Genomic DNA, 21,250 nt, shown 5'->3' with positions numbered 1-21,250 from the left:
GTCCTCAGTGGTACCAAGGCAATATATTGCCTTGAATTAAAACGAAGCTTTTCATAATGCCCAGCTTCCCGCTGCCTTAGAGAAACTCGCAGTCTGTACTGTCAGGAGACAGAGGGGAAATCCCATGCAGAGCAAGGGCAAGGGGGCTGTGGCCTTCTTTGCCTGTGGCCACAGTCCCATGGAGAACAATGGGAGACTGAAGCCATTGTGATAGAAGGCAGCTTGTTGAACTCACCGGAGAAGATTACTCTTCAGCGTCTGCTGAAGGAGAAACTTTCAGTTATGAAGAATAATGGCCGTAAGTAACCATTAATCCTAGGGGAGGGCAGGGGGGAAGTCTTCAAATTCAGCCTGTGCATAAGATTTTGTAAGCTTTAACGACAGGGAGAATTTGAAAAGCCAAGGCTATTGTTGTACAAACAACCAGGAACAAATTAAGTTGAATACAGATTGCTAACTTTTTCTTCAAGGACTCATTTCTATAAATTAATTTGAACTCAAGTTTTCAGACTAATTGTAAATCCTGGGGTGGGGGGGAGGGGAAGAATATGTCTAATCAAAGAGTAAGTGCTATTATCCTGGGGATGATATGGTACATTTTTCACACGTGACAGAGGTTGAGTCCCTCATGAAAATGAATGTCCCTCCCATCACAGTGCAAAATCCAACTTTGCCTAACTACGAAGGCGTAAAGCACAGTAGCAAAGTACAAAATAAAAGAAGAGAATAGAAGCCTTTAGGTGAGGAACTCATTAGGTCCTCAGGCAAAAGAACTTACTGCAGGATGTCACAAGCCTTTAGAAATAATTTTCCAGTGTGCTCAAGGCAAAACATCTTAGACTGGATGTGGCCAGTGTAGTTTCCAGCACAGCAGACCAATTCCTCACTTAGCCCTAAGTCAGCTCCCACCCTTATCAATTCCATACCACTGGCATGCAGAGGGTTTGCCACATAAATCCAACAAATAAAATAATTTGGATTAGCATGGATTGTCCACTCTATACAACTTAGCACTTCAGCATCTCTTGCCAGTTCAAAAAGCCTGTACTGACTTCATGTAATTAATTCCCCCCATTACCTATATGTGAAACAAGTGAGTTTATTAGCTCTCACTTTAAAAACAGAGAAGACTTGAATAAGAAAGCCAGGTGACTGACTAAAAGTCACAAATGAATTAATTTTGCTGGGCTGGAGGCAGGTTTCACATTTCCAAGCAACAAAGTGTTGGTTTTTCACCTAGATTAGTGATTCGCAATCTTTTTCAATTTGCAAACCACTGGTACTTCTAATAACAGCATTTATCTCCTTAAAAATTTCACATAGAGCACAGGAAGTTGCTCTGGGTCATCCCAGGAACATGGATACCGCAGGTTGAAAGCTGCTTAATCAGACTGCCATGCCTCAGCTTATCACTGCATTTTGTGAGCATTAAAAAGAACAGGGAGAAGCACGTAGCACCCCTTTTCACAAAAACTGTGATTTAAATTGCCTGTTTGGCACAGGAAAAGGCTGCTGGCTTTGCCAGATGGTTCCATCACTGACAGGTTATTGCTCAGCTTCTCTTCTGGGGGGGTAAAAAATTAGAAAAGATCAACCATCACTTATTAGTTTTCAAAATCCAAATCAATCTCCATAAATTACTCTATTTATCTTAGTGCCGGAGAACACATCTGCCACATCTCCATAAATCTCAACACATGCACTGCCATCTTGTCTGTCACTTGCTAGGATTTTTTACTTCCTCAAGGCTGTAGCCCCTCGCTCATGCAGGTAGCTTGCAGATGGTGGCACTTGTACACTAAAGGAGTCCCCCAGCAATGACCCTGCTGAGGCATACGGCCTCTAGCCTGCACACGCACCTGTATGTCAAAGCAGCATGATCCCAAACACATTTCTGCTAAGAGCTCCAGGGCATTCCCAGTAAGACCTAGAACTATTCTGACATCAAAAGAACATCTCATAAAACAGTCTTTAAAAGTAACCTAGGAAACTACTATGTCAAGTAAGGGTGCCAGGCAAGGAACCTACTTCTCCACTTTTGCTACAATAAAGCAACTAAGAATTACTTTATTTGACTAGGGGAGAAAAAAAAAAAAAAAAAAAAAGTACTTGTACTGAGCAAACAGGATTTTGCTATCAAAACCCCTCCGAAAACATTCAGTCAGCCAGGCAGGTTTAACTTACTTGGTATCCCAAAACCTGTCGCTAAGAGACAGGCGTCAAGTCTTGGGATAAAACAGCAAGAAAGTTATTTTCTCAGGGATATCTGTGCAACAGAATGATCAAAGGGGCTTTACTCCAAAATATTTTCTGTAGATAACAGAAACAGGAAGGCTAGAAGTTGTACGCATTTATGCATGTCTCTTTTTCAAGTCACAACATGAACATCAGGTCCCTAAAAGGACCTCTCATCTGTTAACACACGTGCTCTATGAGGCCTATTACATTCGGCTGTGTGCTCTGTTTGGCTCTGCCATGTGTGCTTAACAGCAGAGCAGGCACACCAGTAATAAATCCTAGCAGGTTCAGGTGCCCCTGCAAGGCAATAAGCTGGCTTTCACAGAGCCAGCATTCCAGGTTTCTGAGTCTCCACGTTTATGGAATTCCTTTCTTATTTTAGAGGCAAGAACTTGACTTTCTTTAGCTATAAAAGGAGAACAGACGAGGAGACAGACAGGCAGACGAAAGACATTAACAGAGGTCCCAAGGGACCAGGACAACAGCCTACCCTCTGGCTTCGCAGCGTGACACCTGCAGATTTGAAGTCAGGAAACTTGATGCCAGCAGTCTCAGGAACAGCCTGAAAGAGATCGAAACAGGATATGTTGATGGAGGAAACACAAGATTTCATATAGACACTATCTGAAGGGGAAACACTGCTTCCTATGACAGAGAACCACCTGCCATGGCCACGTCAGAGCCGAGGCAAGAGGAAAATCCCAGGCAATGGCGTTCAGTGGGAAAATCCCAGGCAATTCACTGAGAAAAGTGCCGCAGTTCAAGGCAGCTTTGGAGAGCTCAAGCATTTTTGTTTGGTTGGCTTAAATGCACTGCTCTACACAGAGCCCCACATCCATCCACACAAGCAAAAACCCTAACCTTAAATGGTACTCCGATGCGTATTTACACAATATCATCCTTATCTAAACTAGGCCCACTTCACTGATCAAAAGTGCCCAGGACTTCCCTAAATTTTGTCTTTTGATTGCAAGGCCTCCGAGGAATGAGATGAGAAACCTCTGAGCTGTATAGACACAAGCCCACTAATGAGGACGTAAGGACTGCACCCCTCCAGGGTGGCCCGCTGTTTATACATGTTTTGCCATTTGTCCACTCGTTAGACAGTTTTCTTTCTTCCCTACTTCACATTTTAAGCACAGTGATGCAAGAAGGCAAACTTCCAATGCTGCTGCTAGACAGTAGAGCATTTAGTTGCATTTCAACAAAATGAAAAAACAATAAATGAAATCCCTTAATGTGCTGCCAAGCACACACACACAACGTGAGCATATTTTTACATGATTAAACCAACCCATCCACAGGGCCCTGTGCACTGAATGGTGTGGGGTCCTCTGAATGAGTCAATGATAGTCATGATTCAATCTGTGAATAGCAACAATCTCTGCAAAAGGCATGCTCAATCACGTTTTTCCAAAAGGAAGTCATCTCAGATCTCCCAGTTTCTTTGGAGATGTTCACCTTGCTGCTCCCTGCAGAGAGGCTCTGCAGCTTGCTCCTTTTTCATTCCACACAGGACTGAAACAACCAGGACTGTCCCAAGATCATAAGGGATGCTGAAGGACAGTGACCCAGTTCCTCAAGTTCCCTGCCAATGACTCTCACATCTCTACCAGCTATCTCTGTCTTGATTTTGACATGGCACCTTGCAAATCACTCTGCATGGCCAGGCATTAAGATTTTTTTTTTTTTCACTTATCTATGGTCAATTCAATAAAAAGAGGCCCCATGAAGATATTTCAAAACATGACCATGATGGAAAAAGTATTCTCTAACTCAAGGACTTGTAGGTAGCACCTCAGTATTTGTTAGGATGCAGCCTCCCTGCTTGGATTATTAGACAAAGGGGGCTGCAATCAAAAACCAATCCTCTCTGCTTCCTTTGGGTGAAGGCTGGCTTTTGGACTCCCCGAACTCTGTCCACAGCCCGCTGCTGAACACCCTGACACAAGCAGTGAGGCTAAATCGGCATCGCTGGCTTAGCAGAGACAACTCTGACTGCACTCAGCACATAAGCAATTAAATGGGTTCTTTTGCCTTGCATGCCTGTACATGCTGTAAACGCTTCAACCTCAATTGACTCTTTGGTAAATGATTTTCCTTTGTTGAAATGATGCTGATGCAGCTCCCGACTCAAATTCTTAGTTAAAATGCAATTTTTTTCTTAACATTTCCCGGCTATAGTTGGTAATTGACTCCTAATGGACTCTGTCATGGTTGAAATGACGCTAGTGCAACAACAGAAACGGCTTTTCTGCCCACCTTGGCGTGCCTATCCACTATATGCCTGCAGACAGGCACCAGCCAACAGGCACTATTTAGGGATGGACTCCCTCACGTTGGCATCTTCAGCGTCTTTCCAGCCCCATTCTCCACCATCACCCTTTTTTCACTACCACCAATGACAAGCTGATTTCTTTAAAGGGACATACACCAGCCACGGGTGAGCTTTACCAGACCAGTCCTCAAGGGAATTCAGTGCCCAGTGATACTATAGTCATTATGTGGGGGCAAAAAAACCCAATAAAAATAACTTTTTTTTTTTTTTTTAATCTTTTTAAGGAAATGGTGGTCATTAGGTATACTTCATCAAGTAATGACTGTCTAGCATTCACTGCTTCTCTCCCCTCTCTGCACACTCTTTTAAAGGATGATGACCCAAGTGCTCTCTCTCCACAAGGTGGAGGGACATGAATTCCCAGGGACTCCCTGGAAGCATCTGAGATTTTGTAACAGCCCTTTCCTACTGAAGGTGCTGCATTTAGTTCAGTTCATGGTGTCTTCTTTCCAGAAAGAGAAACTGAGGTAACATCAAACATGAATTGAAACCTGTGTTCTGGGCTCCTTAGACTTTAGCTCACCTCAGGGAGAAATAAGAAGCAACAGCTCCCAGAATACAGGATTCCCCCAGCAGGGCTGCTCTGATCACAGCTGAGGATCAGGAGGGGGGCATGTACTGAGCTTGGGGAGATGCTGCTGAGACCCAGGAGTCAGGAAGGAAAAGGAAATCTGGACTAGAAAAAGAAGGCAGGCAAAAAACAATGGGTTTGTGGGACAACCCTGGACAGCAGTACCAGAACACACTCAGGAGAAGCAGGGAGATAGATGCTTCTCCCTGCCATGAGGCATGAACAGCTGGCACCAATTCATCCCATTTCTCAGGGAGGAAAAGGGAGACAGGACTTAAACCAACATTTTTCAAATGAGAGAGAGACAGAGAGCACACCAGAGGACTCTGACAAGGGCTGCCTTAGACCATTCTGCTTTTCAAAAGACGAAACCAAAACACATCTGCCAGAAGGCAGCCAGTAGTCACTTCCCTCTAAAAAGCTGAAGGCCTGATCCCACTAGGATTGCTGAAGGAAAAACCATGTTATCCAGACAGAGCACAAAGCAAGGGGAAAAAAAGATAAATATTTACAGGCTTCTCTGTCTCCTTTTTCTGTGGCAGCTTCTTCTTGGGAGCCTTGCGCTCAGCACGTCTCTGCTCAGTCGTGGTGTCAGCAGCTGTGATGAGTTTCTGCAGGTCTTGAGTTCTCTTTTCTCTCTCTTTCTTCCTGGTTTCGATTTTGCGGAGCTCCTGGATGAGGTATTCTTCTTCTGCCACCTGCAGACCAGAGCACGGAACGGCAATCAGAGCAGTAGAAGAGGCAAGGGGGCCATCTACCGGTAACAACTCTGCTTTGGGCCAGCCTGGGAATGCCTTTCCGCTCCCCTGCCTAAAATCCTGCAGAGGACTTGGAATTATAGAGAACATTATCTTCTACAGCCTTACCCTGCATCCATGGCAATGCCAGTCTACAAACTGGCAGGTACTGTGCGGCAACATCCACGGTGCACCTTTCAGCAGCATCCATAAGTGATTAATCCCTCCTCCAGACAAGGAGGCCAAGAGCACAGATAGAAAGGTAAAAAAGGCCAAATACACTCTTGTTGCAAACGTCATGCTGTGAAAAGCTGGCTCCCCTCCCCAGACATAGTATGTAGAACTTAGAGCAGCTATGCCTAGTATCAGCACACCTGTCAACGTGGGAAGGACAAGCAGAGTCATTACACGTGTGAACTTGTCATTAGAGGGAACTACTAACAGAAAAGGATACTCTCCCCCAGCCTTCGGGGAACACACTTCCTTAAACTCTAAACCCTGGGACCATTACACAGTTTCAACAAAGAGGAGAATTAAACATGTAGATTTACAGTCTTTGATGTTTTCTGGCAAGATTTTATTCTAAAGGAAATAATTCTCTCCCCACGGGACTCAGGGACTCGTAAGGACATTGATCAGAGAATTTGCTCCTATTCAGAAGACTAGTACTGTAAAACCGTCACAGAGAAGGTGTTGGCAGTTACTAGAGACCATAACTCTGCTCACCTAGCCCTCTCCTGCATAGCCAGACTGCTCAGTTATTGTCCTTTTGGGTCTCTTAAAACAACACAAACTCAACAACAAAAGCAGTACCTGGGTGTTGCTCTTTTCTTGTCCAGTCTTTCATTCCCTTTCCCACTCTCTGGCCTATTTCATCCACCCACTGACTCAACTTATAAATCGGAGCAGTGACGCCCTCTTCCCCAGGTTACCTGCTCTGGTGTCCTGTTGTACAGCCTTTCCAGTTGTTCCTTCCTTCGTCTCTCATGGCCAGCATCAAAGACTGGGATTTTCAGGTCTGTGCCCGGAGCTGCACGAATATTAGCCAGCTTGGCACAGATGTGGTAATATCGCTCCTTTAGGTCCTCCACGGATCTTTTCTGTGGAAGACATCACAGGAGGACAACGTTATGAAAGAACCACACAAAATCTTGTGCAGCAGCCAGCTAAGGACCACTGACTGAAGGATGTCAGACAGGGCATGAGACAGTGCCTAGAAGAAGCCTTGCCAGTCCCAGTGGAAGCACAGGGAAGGGGGAGCTTCTTAGGGAACTGTGTCAAATAACTGCCACGGGTTCACAGCTGGTGCTTTAAAAATACCCAGCAACACTACAGCTGAGGGTCAAAGACAATACAGCAGTGAAGCACTCCCAGATAAAACGATGCAAGGAGAGTTGTATCCAGAGTAGAAAACCTGTGAACAGAAAACAGTGACAAACATACGGGAGGTCTCCTCTGAGCTGCTCCAGACAACGGAGTCATAACCAAGAAGGTATCAGCTACAACAAGTCACTGCCCATCACTACATGGAGTCTGAGCTGTGTTCCCTTACTCCAAGCACCAAAGGTGTTTGGGCTGCCCAGCTGGGCAGACTGTTGTTATTCCACTTTGCTATAGGCTCTTCACATGAGCCTTTCAGAGGGCAACAAAAACCTCCAGCATTTGGAGCTGTTCTGTAGGAGTCACATCAGTCCCTCACGTCACTAGCAGACATGGAACCAGCAGTTACAGGAGATTTAGCATAATGACACCAGGGTTCCATCTTCAGATCACTGATGGTCCCTGCTACCCAGCAGAGATGACAGAAGCCTGCACCAGGTCAGACCACAAGTCAGGAGCAGCACAAGGGAAAAACCCCAACTCCTAGGGACCGTTAGCAGATCCTTCTCCCAGGGCCTAGACTGGAATCCAGGATACCTATCCTGCTCAGCTAAACAAACTCCCCAGCTGCCTTATCTTCAAGGAACAATGAGCTGTTCTCCTGGCAGGGACAAACCTTCTGACTTTCTAATAAAACACAACATGGAATGAGCACAAGTCACAATGGATTTAATTACAAACAAAGCAAGCAGCAATGCCCCGTGCTGGAAATTCAATATTCCTTGCTGCCAATAATTCATTATTTTCCCCTAATTAAGTTGATATAAAGGGTAATTTGGTCTTTGCAGCACAGCAAGCCCCGCACGTGCTGTAGCAGCAGGTTGCTAGCAGCACCTTGGGCCCTGGGACTCACCTTGAACTGCTGGTGGTCATAGCGGTCATGAATCACCACAAAGCGCAGATCAAAACGCCGAGCCAGGTCAAAGAGGTGGTCTGTCTCAGCTTTGGTCCACGCGTCATCATGGAGATACATCTGGTACTCCTGCTCTGAGTAGACAGGTACCTGCACTGTCTATGCAAGGAAAAGAAAAACATGGCAGCTCTCTTGCATCACCGCCAGCTGGTAGGGGCTGAGATACTTGAGCCAAGAACAAGAGCAGCACACAAACAGGAGGGGGCTGCCAGGACCCTGAGCAATGGGGCCTGGTAGGAAACATGACGAGCAGGCATGGTACTTGATAAGGAGCAATGTGTGATCTCAGAGTCACAGACACAACATTCTGGGGAGCCTACCAGGAACTACTACCTGGAAGGCTGAAACCTATTTCAGGTGGCTGACACAGGCAGAGGTCAGCAACCCACATCCTGACAACAGGTTTCAAAATTATCCCGCTAACACGACAGTGAAACCAAGGTTCAGCCAGCCTCCCTGCATTCCTCCCACATAGCAGCACCAATACATTGACATAAATTGCTCCGACAGTCAGCACTCTGCTTTGGTTGGGACATGCTCACTTGTACAGGAAGAATGCGAAAGGCAAGGAGTGGTGGTTCCTAGCCTTTAGCCCTCCTGCTTTGACACACGTGTTTGTGTTCAGTGCCATGAAGATCTCAAAGGCTGGGTGCTGTACAACTGAGGGCCATAAACTTGGCAGACACCTTTGTCCCTCTCTTCCTCATCCACCCTTTCTCCAGCAGAGCCACAGAGTCAAACGACAGTCCAACTCGCAGAGTGTCCCAGGTGATTAAAAGGCCAAACCCGCACCACTGTCCCCATCCTGAAACTGCTCTGCAAGAGCTCTATCCTGAACACAAGTGCCACCTGAGTACTCAAGGAACAGTAAGAATACTTACTGTATTAGGGAAAGTCCTACCGCATGGTCAAGTAAAAGTGCAAACAAGACTGTGCTTTCCTCCCTTTCACCCTCTCACTACTCCTGCAGCTGAACTTTGCTCAGCCTGAGGAGGTTCTGCCTCCACACAAAACATGGTGCACGTGTGAGGAGCACACATGTTTCAACACCTCTAGGCCCTTGTAAGTCCTACACCACAAGTCATCCTCATAAACTCCATACAGAACAGAAGAGCATTTCTGAGCCTCCAAATCAGTCTCTTTAGGTCTACCACTTTTCATCCATCACTTAGATACATCACTTAGAAGCATAAAGGTGAAGTGCATCTCCTGCGCACATACAGCACCTCGGCCTTCAAGTACCACTTCCACCAGAAGAAGTACCATCCTATTAGACACCGTAAGGATGCCCTATGTACACCAAGAAAGAGAAAAAAATTTCTAGAGTAGCATACATATACGAAAAGAGCCAGCAGGGCTCTCTGCAGTGGATGGAAGGGAAGGTGGCAGATGCCAGGTCAGAGAACAGAATTGGACAAGAGCAAAAAGCAGTCCCCAGAACACTTCCTCAGCTGCTTTCATGGTTGCTCAGGTGAGAAACACTGAGAAGTGTTGAGAAATGCAACACAGCCACGAAAATGCAAATATACCCTCAGAGAGGGATTTCCAGCAGAAACTGGCAGGGCTTCAGTTGCACCACAACACCTTGCTTGGGATACCAGCTATAACTCTACTGACTCTTGTTCAGGAAAGATGAACTGAAATGGGAACAAGTACAGAGAAGAGCAACAAGGATGAGTAATAGGGTGGGGAGCTTGTCTTCCCACAGCAGACTGGAAGAGAAAGGAGCCTAGCAAAGGAAGTCTGAAAGAGAATCTGACTGCAAGCTTCAAGTATGCTAGATGGAATGAAAGGAATACCCACAGGAAGAAAAGAACCACTGAAGTAATGGCTTGCAAAGAAATGCCAATTTAACATGGAAAATTTAACATGGAAATGAGAAATGGAGCAGTCTGGAACAATTTCCTAAGGAAGCAAAGGGACAAGAAAATCCAAGTACTTTTCAAAAGGAACTCGATCAGTTTACGAAAGGGACTGGATGGTGCAGGACCTCAAAAAGCCAAGAAGAGAATTCAACGACCCAGAAAACCCTTTTCAGTCCTACATTTCACACTACAAACTCACACAATGATGGGCCTTAAATTAGCTGAAACTGCTCAGGAAAGATCCTGGAGCCATGAGACAGTGCTGTGAAAACATCAGCACAATGCCCAGGAGTGGTGAACAGACAAATAGAAGATTAAAAGTTATCAGGAAAAAAGAAAAACTCAGAGAAACACAGCCAATGTACAAACTTGCCATGCTTTATAAGTGAAACACAAACTCCTACTCCACTCATTTCAAAAGAAAGGGTATTTGAGAACAAGGGTGACACAGGGCACAGAAGGGCAGATCTATGTCAAATTACGGAAAACGCAGTACATAGCAAGGACAGTTTACAACATCACGTAACACAAGATCTCAGAGGCACCAACACCAAGGTAGCAGTTTAAAAGGAACAGAAGAAAGCACCTTTGCACACCACACAAAATTAACCTGCAGAATTCATTACCATGGGATATTCACAAAGCAGCTTTGTGCCCTGAATGCACCTAGCAAGAATTATTAAACACAAATTCCAAGTTAAGAAATCCTTAAGCCAAAGGCCACCAGAAGCTAGGAATAAGTGATCTATAGATATTTGGCTCATTCTGATGCTCTTTCTCTAAGCCTCTTCTAACGGTAGCCAGAAACAGAATATCAGCTGAGACAGGCTTTTGCTCTGACACCAGCGAAGCTGCTTTTACAATCCTGTTTCACACCCTGGATCAAGGCTCAGTGTACACTGCGAAACCTAAGTTTACATTTCGGATTTCACAAAGAGGAGAGATTTGAGTGGGAGACTGGGAGCAAACAGAAAAGGCAAAGCAACTGGGCAGTAACGCGGGAGCTCAGTTAAAGAGCTTCAGTGACCAGCAGGAAAAACTACACAGGAAAACGGGCTCCTGCTAAGGGGAGTAGGAGACTGGGGCAGAGGTATCAAGTATGTGAGAAGGAAACCCCAGAAGTCTCTGGAAAAGTAAATAAAATTTCTCTGACATAGTAAATATCTGCAAAACTCCTCATCAGTGCCTTCTACCCTCTCAACCACAGATCCACAAGGGTAACAACTTGCTCCTAATATTACATAATTGTGCATGTGCAGATGGCAGAGGTCTGTACAACTAATCTAAATGTTGCAGCCTTGCTGAAAGCTCTTCTGTCTGTAAATTCATGGTACATGATAAAGGTAAGGAAACAAGAATCGTAAAATTACAACACCCATGCGTGGTCCCCTCTGATAAACTCAGTTGAACTCAACCAAAAACTGTTAGAGCAGTAGTCTTAGCGACAATTACACTCCCAAAGTTTCACTCAAACAGCTAGGCAGGTGCCTCGACTAAGTGAGTCATGCTTCAGACTTCCACCCTAGACATCAGAGAAGAGGTACCACAGGAGGCTCTTACCAATGTCCCAGCAAGAGGAAAAGCATCAGTCAGAGCTTGAGCCTTCTAACATCTAAGGTCAACCAACCACTTAACTCTGCAGGAAGCCAGGCTTTGTTAGAGCTGATGCTCTGCGGGTTACAAACTTAAAATGCTGTATACAGTTACACGCAAGCAGAGCTTTTGTGGAATCATGTTATCACACCCTTTTTTTTCCCCCCCTTCAGATACGCATCATGAAAAGGGTTAAATCACATTATGGAGGCACCCTAACATTGCTCCTTCCTAACTCTGGAGGTCCTGACTTTGAAATATAAATCTTGATGTAGTTTTCTTTGTGCATGAACATGAAAGCCCCAACCATTCACAGCAGACACATCTGGGACAAAAGACAGCAGGAGATTACAACAACACACGTGACAATTTAATGTAAGATGCAAAGAACAGGGTACTGCACCACACTGATACCACAGGAGCAATTTCAGGGGGAACGCAACGTAATTCAGCATCTGTGCTGGAATCTGGCCAAGAGGCTGCAAGACAGCTTTTTGGCCACGTAGCTCAAGTGAAATTTTTCATACTGGGCAAAATAACAAGACTTTAATGCCTCACTCACAATAGAGTATCTTTTACTACCCAGAACCTGTAATCAGGGAGAGGACGTTGGTTAGGAACCGAATTAGAAGGTACAGTGCCTCCTTACCAAATCAACAACTGCACACCTGAAACACAGAGGGCTCCAGCAAGCTCTGAGCACAGGCTGAACCCACTTAGCTTAAAGGACTTGGAGACATCATAGTTTGAGTTCACATGGCTGCAGGCCACGCTGCAATTTAAAATGCAACTGCCAAATCTAACTCACCCTTCACGTGTTGAAAGGACCAACTTCCTGTCTGGACATTCAAGAAGATGACCATTTTCCAGCTGCTACTTATATGCTTTTGTTTGAAAGTGCTCCCACTTACTTTATTAAACCTGGCAAAAGGGTAGTCCTTTCCTTCCTCTGCTGCTCTCCTCCAATGGTAAAACATTGCACCATCTTTTCTCGCTGGATTGGTGAAAGGCATCCACTTCCAAGGCCGGACTTTCTTGGACCCCAGTTTTGCTTTGACTGTTCGATAACCCTGAGTTGTATCACTTGGCAGCAGCGGAGGTGCATCCCTGTGGTGGACAAAAGCACCAGTTGACAAGAAGCAGCCCAGGGCAAACGCAGACAGACTTCAGACTCAGAACGGGATCTGCCACCACAATGTCTAGGGTGGGCACACCTGAGTCCAAGCTTTATTTCTAAGCTTTACTCTAAGCTTTATTAGCTGGGAAGTGCTAAGACTTTGTACTTCCCAGACTGCAATGCTTCCTGCAACAGAGGACAGAATACACAGCACGGATGGGTTTGAACAGAGCCATCTGGAAAGCAAACTATGCAAGGGACCTCTGGGGCAAGGGCACAATCCACAACAAGCTAAATACAGGCTGCAGCAGAACTCTTTTTGCAGAAACAAAAGCAGATGCTATTCCCAGTTGTGAATAAAAGAGAATTAGATACAGGAGGGTAAGAATATTACCTTGCTTGCACTAGACTGTTGTGCCTGTACCTAATTCACCTCCTACACAGAGCAAACCCCTCAAATTTAGAAGAGAGAAGGCAGACATTGCCCATGACTGACTGAGAGAGAAAGGCAAAAGCATGTGCCAAGCACAAAGGGGAATCCATTTGGGAAACAAGACTGCCCGTGGTTTCAAGAGGATGCTGCCCTGCCACCAAAAGCTAAGGCTACCCCACAACCTGCACGGATGACCGTAAGCTCTTACTTTTTGTCAGAGTAGAGGAGCGCATAAACTTCTCGGTGCATTCCTTCCGGCCTCTTAAACGTCAATGTCTCTGAAGATTTCTTGGATTTTTTCTGAAACAAAATAATTGCATTTTTAGATTCAGAAGTAGCAGTCCCTGAAGGAACATTAAATGACATAACCTGGCGCCCTGTGATGGTTTTCACTTTTATCTGTTTATAGACACCTTGAATTTCTCCAGGAAAGTGCCTGTTCCTAGTGGAAGACACTGACAGACAAAACATACCGACGTTCAGTGATAGCACTCGCCAGTACTCACACACTTGTTGTTGCTGATAACAGACACTTAAATTCCAACATCTGGCTGTAGTTTTCAGGGGCTGGTTCACTAAGGCTTTTTTTACTCGGTAAGCACTGTCCTCAAGTGAAGGTGCTAACACTTTTAATTAAATGACTCTCTGCCTTTTAGAAAAGACAATAAGAAATGTCTTCCCATGCTCTCTTAGTTTCTGTCACGTTGTTTTGCAGTAACTTCAGTTTCTACCATCAGTTGTGATCAAGTCCTTGCAGCAGCCCCACGTCAAAATTACCAGTATCATCTACAAAAATAAACTCCTTCCTGCCTCCGCTCTCCCATTTATATAGGGATTTTTTCTTTTTTAATACATAGTTGCTTCATACTAAGAACTCAGCAGAGACAACTCAATCTGGCCCCCAAAACCTTATCAGAACTGACGGTTTCCAAGACACGCTCCACCTCATATCACATATACAAGTCCATAAAGTTCATAAACCTTTGGATTCGGGTAGATACAGTAACAAGTTACAGTTACCAAGGCACACTGTATTTAAGCAGGCCCAGTTTACTGAGTAGTCCAGAGCACTTGGTCTAACTGTACCATCTTTACAACTACCGGCTCTGTAACTGCTTTTAAGTACTTATTTACCATACCACCACCAACTTCCAAATCAGAATATTTTGCAGTAGTAAAACTAACACTGTATCATAAACTGTACTAAATCCATACAGTCACCTTCATCAAGCAAATTCAAAGTCCCATTAAAAAATAATAATCTATCGGCTTGGACTACAACTACTTTCCATAAAACTTCATGACTGACATCCATTACATTCGCACCTTTTCACTCCTTATCAAACACCTTTCTCCGAGCATGTCAATCACTTTGCCCAGGAGCAATGTAAGGCCAACCAAGGCAGTTACCCGAGGGTCACCACATACCACGCTTGAACACGGGCTTTTGGAATTCCCCCAGAGTTCCCAGATTTATTAAAAGTTAATACCAGCAGGTCAGAGATGAGATCAGCTCAGACAGCTCTTTTAGGAGTTGAGAACAAATTACTTGGTCCTGCTGATTTAAATGTTTTTATGCCTAGTAATTTCTGTTTTAACATTCTCAGTCACTAATGGACTGGAAAGTACTTCATGGTTCTCCTGTGATTTAAAGACATCAATCTGTTTCATTTCTAATTGAGAACAGATCTAGTTCCTGAGCGAGTGCTGCACTGTTATTTGCAATTTTGCTCTCTCCATGCGATAACGGCTTATACTTTTGATTTGATTCAGTTTCTGTACTTTGTAGAAATTCAGAACGTTTCACTCACAGCACCAAGGGGTCTCCTGCACTCCTCCCCAAACCTCCCACTGCCCCTCCCCTTCCTCTTTCCATTAGACAGGTAAATTTGAGGAGAAACCTATCTTACTCTCCGCTTCAAAAGACAGCCAGCCACCAGTTCTCCTTCAGCTCTGTTAGCTAACAGACAAAGGCACCTAAACCAAAGAACCTGCAACTCGAACACTCAGTGGCACAACATCGCAGGCTGAAGCCAGCCAACAAGCTGCTCGCTGGACGCACTATTCACCAACACAGTTGAAAACTGGTGATTTCAACATTTCAACCATTGAATTACTGAAACTCATGGGTATTCCTTTACACCAATTATACTATGTGTCCTGTTCTTCTGTAAGGCAGTCATGAAACCACTGCACTTCTCTTCAGAGACAAACATTTCAGTGGAGGCCAGCAAAGACACTCAGGAAGTACTTTCAGGGATGGGGTGGTTGTGTGTGTTTATTTTGTTGGGGTTTTTTTTCACATAAATACATTGAGTTTACTTCAAATCACACCATTTCTGTACCAGAGAGGTCCTGGGGACTTTATCTCCCCTGCCTCATTTCCAAGCACCTCCACATACCATAACCAGTTGTGGACTGGCCTTCCCAACACCTTGCAAAGCATGGGACAGCCAAGACCTTGCCCAAATTTAAAATACAGAAGCCAACAACATACTGTACCATATTACCACAAAGGACACAGCACGTGATGGCATATGTTCTTAACAGAGCTTACTAACTTGTCCACATTCCTACAGGCAACACATCCCAGTTTTCCCAAACCCTAGGCACACACCTTCCCCACACGGGGACTGCTCCCATTGTTTGAAGACGTTTACCGTTCAATCAAGTCAGACCCAGCCCAGGCCCAGCTCACCAGGACACCACTTACACAGCTCCAGCTTAAATACCACCCCAAACGTCACAGAGCAGTTAACGAACACCACCAGGAACCCAGCAGCGGGGCCTTGCAGACACTTCCAGGTACTCTAAGGGGAGCTCAAAAATAAATGGACTATGGCAGGAACATGCTTTATTGCACCTTTTTTTTTCAAATACTCATTCTAGACACCACATGCAAGGTGAGTCAGCACCTTGAAAACAAGCATCAGCCCCTTAGGGTGTCACAGCTCACCTTATCCGAGTTGATGATATCCTTTTTGTTGATGGTGCCCGTGTTCTCTGATTCCACGCCACCCAGCTCCAGGATGTCCCGCACGTCTGCGCCCGTCGCCATCTCTCCGCCCGCCCGCTGGCCTTGCCCGCCGCCGTCCCGTCCGTCCCCTCCAGCTCTGGCACGGGAGAAAAGCAGGGGGCTGGGGTTAACGTGCACCTCCCACGGGGACTACCCCGTACATACACAAACACGGGTATGTATGTGTATATATATATACACACACATGTATATGTGCATATAGATACATACATACTGAGATGTACGTACACACACGCGTACATCTACATATACACACACCCCCCTCAATCGCCTCCCCATCCCCCCCAGGCCCAACAACGCGGCCTTGTTGCCAGCCGGTCCCGGGAGCCACGCACGCCGAGTCCGCGGCCCGGAAACCAACGGTGGGGTCTCGGGAAGCCCATGGGAGAACGTGAGGGAACGAAGGACCGCCACGGGAACGCAGCAACCTCAAACTGAACGGATCCCGCGCTCACCCACCCGCGCCGGCTCCGCAGCCACCGGGACGGTGCGACCACTACAACGGCCCGGGCAGCGCCACTTCCGCTCCCGGCCGAGAGGCGCCCGGAAGCGCCCGGAGCCCTTTGGGAGACGCACCGCGGGGGGGTGAAGGGGCCGATGGCGGGTCCGAGTTCGTGTCCCGCTCCGCTCCTGGCAAGTCGCGGCAGCCCCGAGGCCGGTGCCGCTTCCTCCGCGGCAGCACCGGGCCCGCTTGAGGCCGACGTACCTCGTTCCCCGCTGCGGGCGGAGAGCCCGCTGCAGGCGGGACTCGCTGCCGCGCCAGGAGGTGGCAGCACAGCCGTGCCCGGCCAGGGCCTCAGCGCGGCCGAGGGCCGCTCCGTGTGCGGGAGTCGGGGGGCTGCAAGTTGCCCGGGGCCTTCCAGGGTGCTGCCACCCTCGCCGGCCCACCCCTCTTGCCCGAGGTGACGGGCTGGGGGTGGCCGTTCCCCCGGGGCCTTGGCGTTGGGGCTCTGTCTCAGTCGGGCTGTGGTGGCAGAGGTGCCCTGCTCTCCCCAGGGTCTCGGGGCAGACCCCAGCTCCCCGCAGAGCTCATCAGGAGTTTTCCCATCTCTTTGCTGGGTCCCGAGGCTGTCGCACTCTCCCTGCCAGCAATGAGCCGGCCGTGCCAGGTGGCCGCCTGCCAGGCGGGCGCTGCACCACGAGGCACGTTCGGGCTGCCCTTCCTGGCTTCATTTTACAGAGCGTACGCTCCTCACCTTCGCGCTTGGCAAAAATAAACCATCCCTAATCGCTCCAGAGCTGCAGCGCTTACCTGAGGCTGCGGGCAGCCGGGAGTGAAAGTTTTATTAATAGAACTGTCCTGTTTCCTCTTCCCTGTGGGAGGAAAGAGGGGGGAATGGGGAAGGTGGGGGAAACAGCAGTGTGGGGCCAGGAGGGACTTTGAGAAATCACCTTCCTGCTGCATCCAGGCAGAGCAAGGCTGCCTGGCAGAGGTTTACCCAAAGCAGAAGGTTTCGGCACAGGGCACAAAGATCTCCTGGGATCTGCCAGCCACCTCGGATAGCCCAGGAGTGGAGGTGTCCCTGAGGGGATCTCTTCTGCACAGCAGCCCTGAGATGAGCTGAACCCTGCTGTGCCGGGGTGACTCCCGCATGCAGCCCCTCAAGACCAGCAAGGCTGTGCTGGAATTGCCACCGTTCCCGTCCTGCTGGCAATCCCTTCCCACGGGAAGTGGCACACCACCTCTGCACCAGAGCCCAGCCAGCACCAGTGTGCCGCAATGGGAACTGGTGACACCAGCAGAACATTATCTGTTGTCCCCAGAAATCATTTAACCCTTTTTTTTCTGCACACTTCCATGCTGCCAGGGATGGCTTTTAGTATCCTGGCCCTTCCTCCCACAGGGACAGAGCTGATCATGAGGTTTCTCCTGTCCTGCCCATTTTCTCTCAGCTCTGCCACGTCCCACCGAAGTCATACGCCCATCAGCACGTGTGTGTGGTCGTTCCTAATCATTTCTAGCACCTTTCCTTGTTCTCCTGCCATGGCTGGCCTGGAGGTGGGGTCCAGGCTCCCGCAAGGTGGGGGTCTGCAGAGGGAGACAAGGCTTTCCCAGCGCTGCCTTCCTCTGCCTTTGCAGTCTCACCCCTGCTCTGCCTGCCCAGCAAGCCTGGCACTGCTGCTCCAGGGAAGGCTTTGTAAGACCGGAGAAAGAGGACCTCTCTCTTCGCCCCTCGCTAGCGGGTCGTTCGCAGTCTGTTCATGTTGTTAAACAGCACTTACAGAAAACACAACCAGCCCCTCAATAAAATCCAGAGTCAGGTGGCCGTTCAATATCCTCGGGCTTTGATTACATTCCTCCACTTTTAGGCCTGACTTGCTCAAGCCCAGCTTCTAGACCTATCCCAGCAGGACTGAGCCCAAGCTCTGCCCCAGTGCAGGGTGATCAAATTCCTGCTCTGCAACAAACTTCACACAACATTTTGAGCTCCTTTCCCCAGGGCAGCAGCTTTTTAACCTCATGAATGGTGGAGATTGTGGGCAGCTGGGTTGTGTTATTCACACTCCGCCTCCCCCACACCTCTTTGAGCGTGGGTGCCACTATGGGGCTGCATCCCACCAGGAACTGTATGGACCTGCAGGGGAAACACATTAGGTGAGTGCTCCTGTTAACCTGATCAGCAGTGGAGCAATTAGCACTGCCTTCAAAGGAACCCAGAGATTTTTTTTCTGGGCAGCAGCCACTGCATCCTAGAGCTTGCACAGGCTTCAAAGAGCAAAGGGGCACAGCTGGAGACCCTTGTCAGCCCGCACACACCTAGTCCATCCTTAAGAGTCCTGCACAGGGACACGTGCCCTGGTCTGTCACCTCCCGGGAGCACTGGGGTCCTGCCTTGCCAGGGCACAGAGAGAGGTTGAGGAAAGCCAGCAATGGCAGGGAGCCCAGTGCTTCTGTGCCCCGGAGCTTTGGCAGGGGGACAGCAGAAGCCAGCAGCACTGTCCTGTCCTCCAACCCCATCACCCACCTCCTGCCATCCTGCGGTCACAGGCTGCCAAGCCGGGGCAACCTCACTGCCACCCAGCAGCTGGGGAAGGGATGTCCCCCCACATTTAGCCCTGGCAGGAAAGCGGCACTGGCCAGCTCCTAGCCAGTTGCCTGCCCCATCAGGGTCCTGGGAGAAGGATGCTCCTCACACCCTTTGCCCATGCCTTGGCTACCAGGAATGGCCTAAGGTGGCCCCAGGCCAAAGGTGTGCGTGCCTCCAGCCCAGGGCTCAAGGTGTGCGTGTCTCCCAGCCTGGCACCAGTGGAGGAGGACAAGTGCAAACACTGTGGCCAGTGGGGTGGTAGGAGGTTATCTGGGGCCCAGCAGTGGAAAAACTCTCGGTGTGTGACTAAGGCACGATAGCACCAGGTGTGGGTCCAGGCAGGGCGAGCGAGACGGGGAGTTATCGCTTCCCCGTGGGTTCAGGTGCCTGAAGCCAAATGTTTCCTAAGGGTGCGGTGACAGCCACAGCCCCGTTATCACGGCGCCAGGCCCACCCCAAGCGGTGGGGATGCGGGGGCAGGCTGCTGGACCTTCCTGCCATGGCAGGAATGGGACACTTCCCACCGTCCTGCTGGGAGTGGGGACACCAGCCCTGGAAGCATCCTTCAGCAGGGACACCCCGTCCTTGCGGACCTGAGCTCCCACCTAGCGTTGTGGCGAGGAATGGCCTGCATCAGGCCCTCCAAGCATCCCCAAATCATCCTTCCCACCCTGGAGCACACAGGCTGCATCCCACCTCCTGCACCCACATCCCCTCCCCAGCCCCACAGTGTCCCAATGAATCACAGCAACCACAGACTCGAGCCCTGGGCAAGGAGCCCTCCCAGACCTGCAACCCCTGCTTCTCCCCACAGCCCCGTATCCCCGGGCCAGCTCTGTGGGACCCGTTGGCTGTAGCACAGGGGATCCTCACAAGCTGGGTCGCCCCCAGAGGACAGAAACCCACCTGAGCTGCTCTTTCGCCCCCTCTCCATCCATGAAGCCCCCAGGGCCCCGCTCCTGCTGGCAGGTGACTGCAGAGTGCCAGCCTAAGCTGCAGCCATGACTCACCCCTCTGCCATGAGGTGTTTCTCCATGCCTTTCTCCTTCCCTTCCCCACTTGCCTCCCTGCTGTACTGGTTCGGCTGCACCCCAAAGCCACAGGGCTAAGCTTTAAGGTTTGCAGAGGGGCTCAGGGACCTCTGCACCAGCCATCATCGGGGCTCCCGGGGGCCGTTTTTGCCAGGAGGTGACCAAAGAGAGAAAGGAACACCAGGCTGACAGGAGCAGATACGTTCTAGAACAGGGTCTGCGTGGCCCCGGTGTGGGCACAGTGGTGTGGGCACCGCAGCATTGTCCTGCCAGCCAGCGTTCCCTCTGCGCCCTCCCTGCAGCAGCCCAGTGTGTGATCCAGGACACCGAGACCTATCCCAGGCTGGGCCAGCCAGGGACCCAGGGGTTGTACGTGGGTAAATCAGCCCTCCAGGAGCCAGCCTGGCTCGTCGGGAGCATCCCTCTCTCCTCCGGCACAGGACACGCTGTTGGTGCCATGTCGTCTGCAAAGCAGGGTCCCACCTGGTTGTCTGCCGCATTTTGGGTCCCTGTGAGCCCCTGCCAGGCTGGGGCAAAGCACTTTCCTGCTGACTGTAGGCCACAGACCACAGGCAGGGATTGTGCCCCAGCCCTGCCTTCCTCAGCACTGCCGAGGGTGTTTTCTTGCTGCCCTCATCGCTTTGCAGGACAGGTTTTGCTGGGGATGGGACTGGGCTCCCTCCTCCAACGGAGAGTGCATCTTGGCTCAGGCAATTGGAAGAGTGTGGTTTTTATTAACAACAAATTAACCATAATTGCCATTTCCACTACAGCCACTCCTCACCCAGGCAAGGTTCCCGGCCATGCCGGTCCCTGTGACCTCCGTGCCCCACGGTGTGCCCGAAGGAGCGCCTTGCCCCGGGCCCTGGGCAGTCAACCCGGAGCGGCTCTGCCCAGAGAAGGAGCCGAAGCGCCTTGCCCTGCTCTCGCCTCCCTGTGAGGCAGTGGCAGCAGAGCTGGGCCTCACT

General features: G+C 49.0%; 1 protein-coding gene across 3 annotated transcripts in view; it reads right to left on the bottom strand.

The window, feature by feature from the left end:
- Positions 1-16,705, bottom strand: part of DMAP1 (DNA methyltransferase 1 associated protein 1) — a 31,664-nt gene extending 14,959 nt beyond the window's left edge. For 2 of the 3 annotated variants that reach the window (XM_086752898.1, XM_086752900.1), the window contains exons 1-8: positions 16,682-16,705; positions 16,142-16,298; positions 13,394-13,485; positions 12,547-12,742; positions 8,118-8,276; positions 6,817-6,984; positions 5,660-5,845; positions 2,729-2,800 (exon numbers count right to left, since the gene is read on the bottom strand). In XM_086752898.1, the coding sequence (XP_086609024.1) occupies positions 2,729-2,800; positions 5,660-5,845; positions 6,817-6,984; positions 8,118-8,276; positions 12,547-12,742; positions 13,394-13,485; positions 16,142-16,243 (975 nt within the window). In that variant the 5' untranslated portion in view covers positions 16,244-16,298; positions 16,682-16,705. Of the gene's footprint in view, positions 1-2,728; positions 2,801-5,659; positions 5,846-6,816; positions 6,985-8,117; positions 8,277-12,546; positions 12,743-13,393; positions 13,486-16,141; positions 16,299-16,677 lie in introns of all 3 variants that reach the window. The other variant, XM_086752899.1, reaches the window with a different exon arrangement.
- Between the last annotated feature and the right edge of the window lie 4,545 nt (positions 16,706-21,250).

The sequence above is a fragment of the Chlamydotis macqueenii genome, chromosome 8 (assembly GCF_036417535.1).
Source record: "Chlamydotis macqueenii isolate bChlMac1 chromosome 8, bChlMac1.mat, whole genome shotgun sequence".
Lineage (NCBI taxonomy): Eukaryota > Metazoa > Chordata > Aves > Otidiformes > Otididae > Chlamydotis > Chlamydotis macqueenii.
The sequence above is the reverse complement of the archived record's forward strand: the minus strand, read 5'-3'. Positions and strand labels throughout refer to the sequence as shown.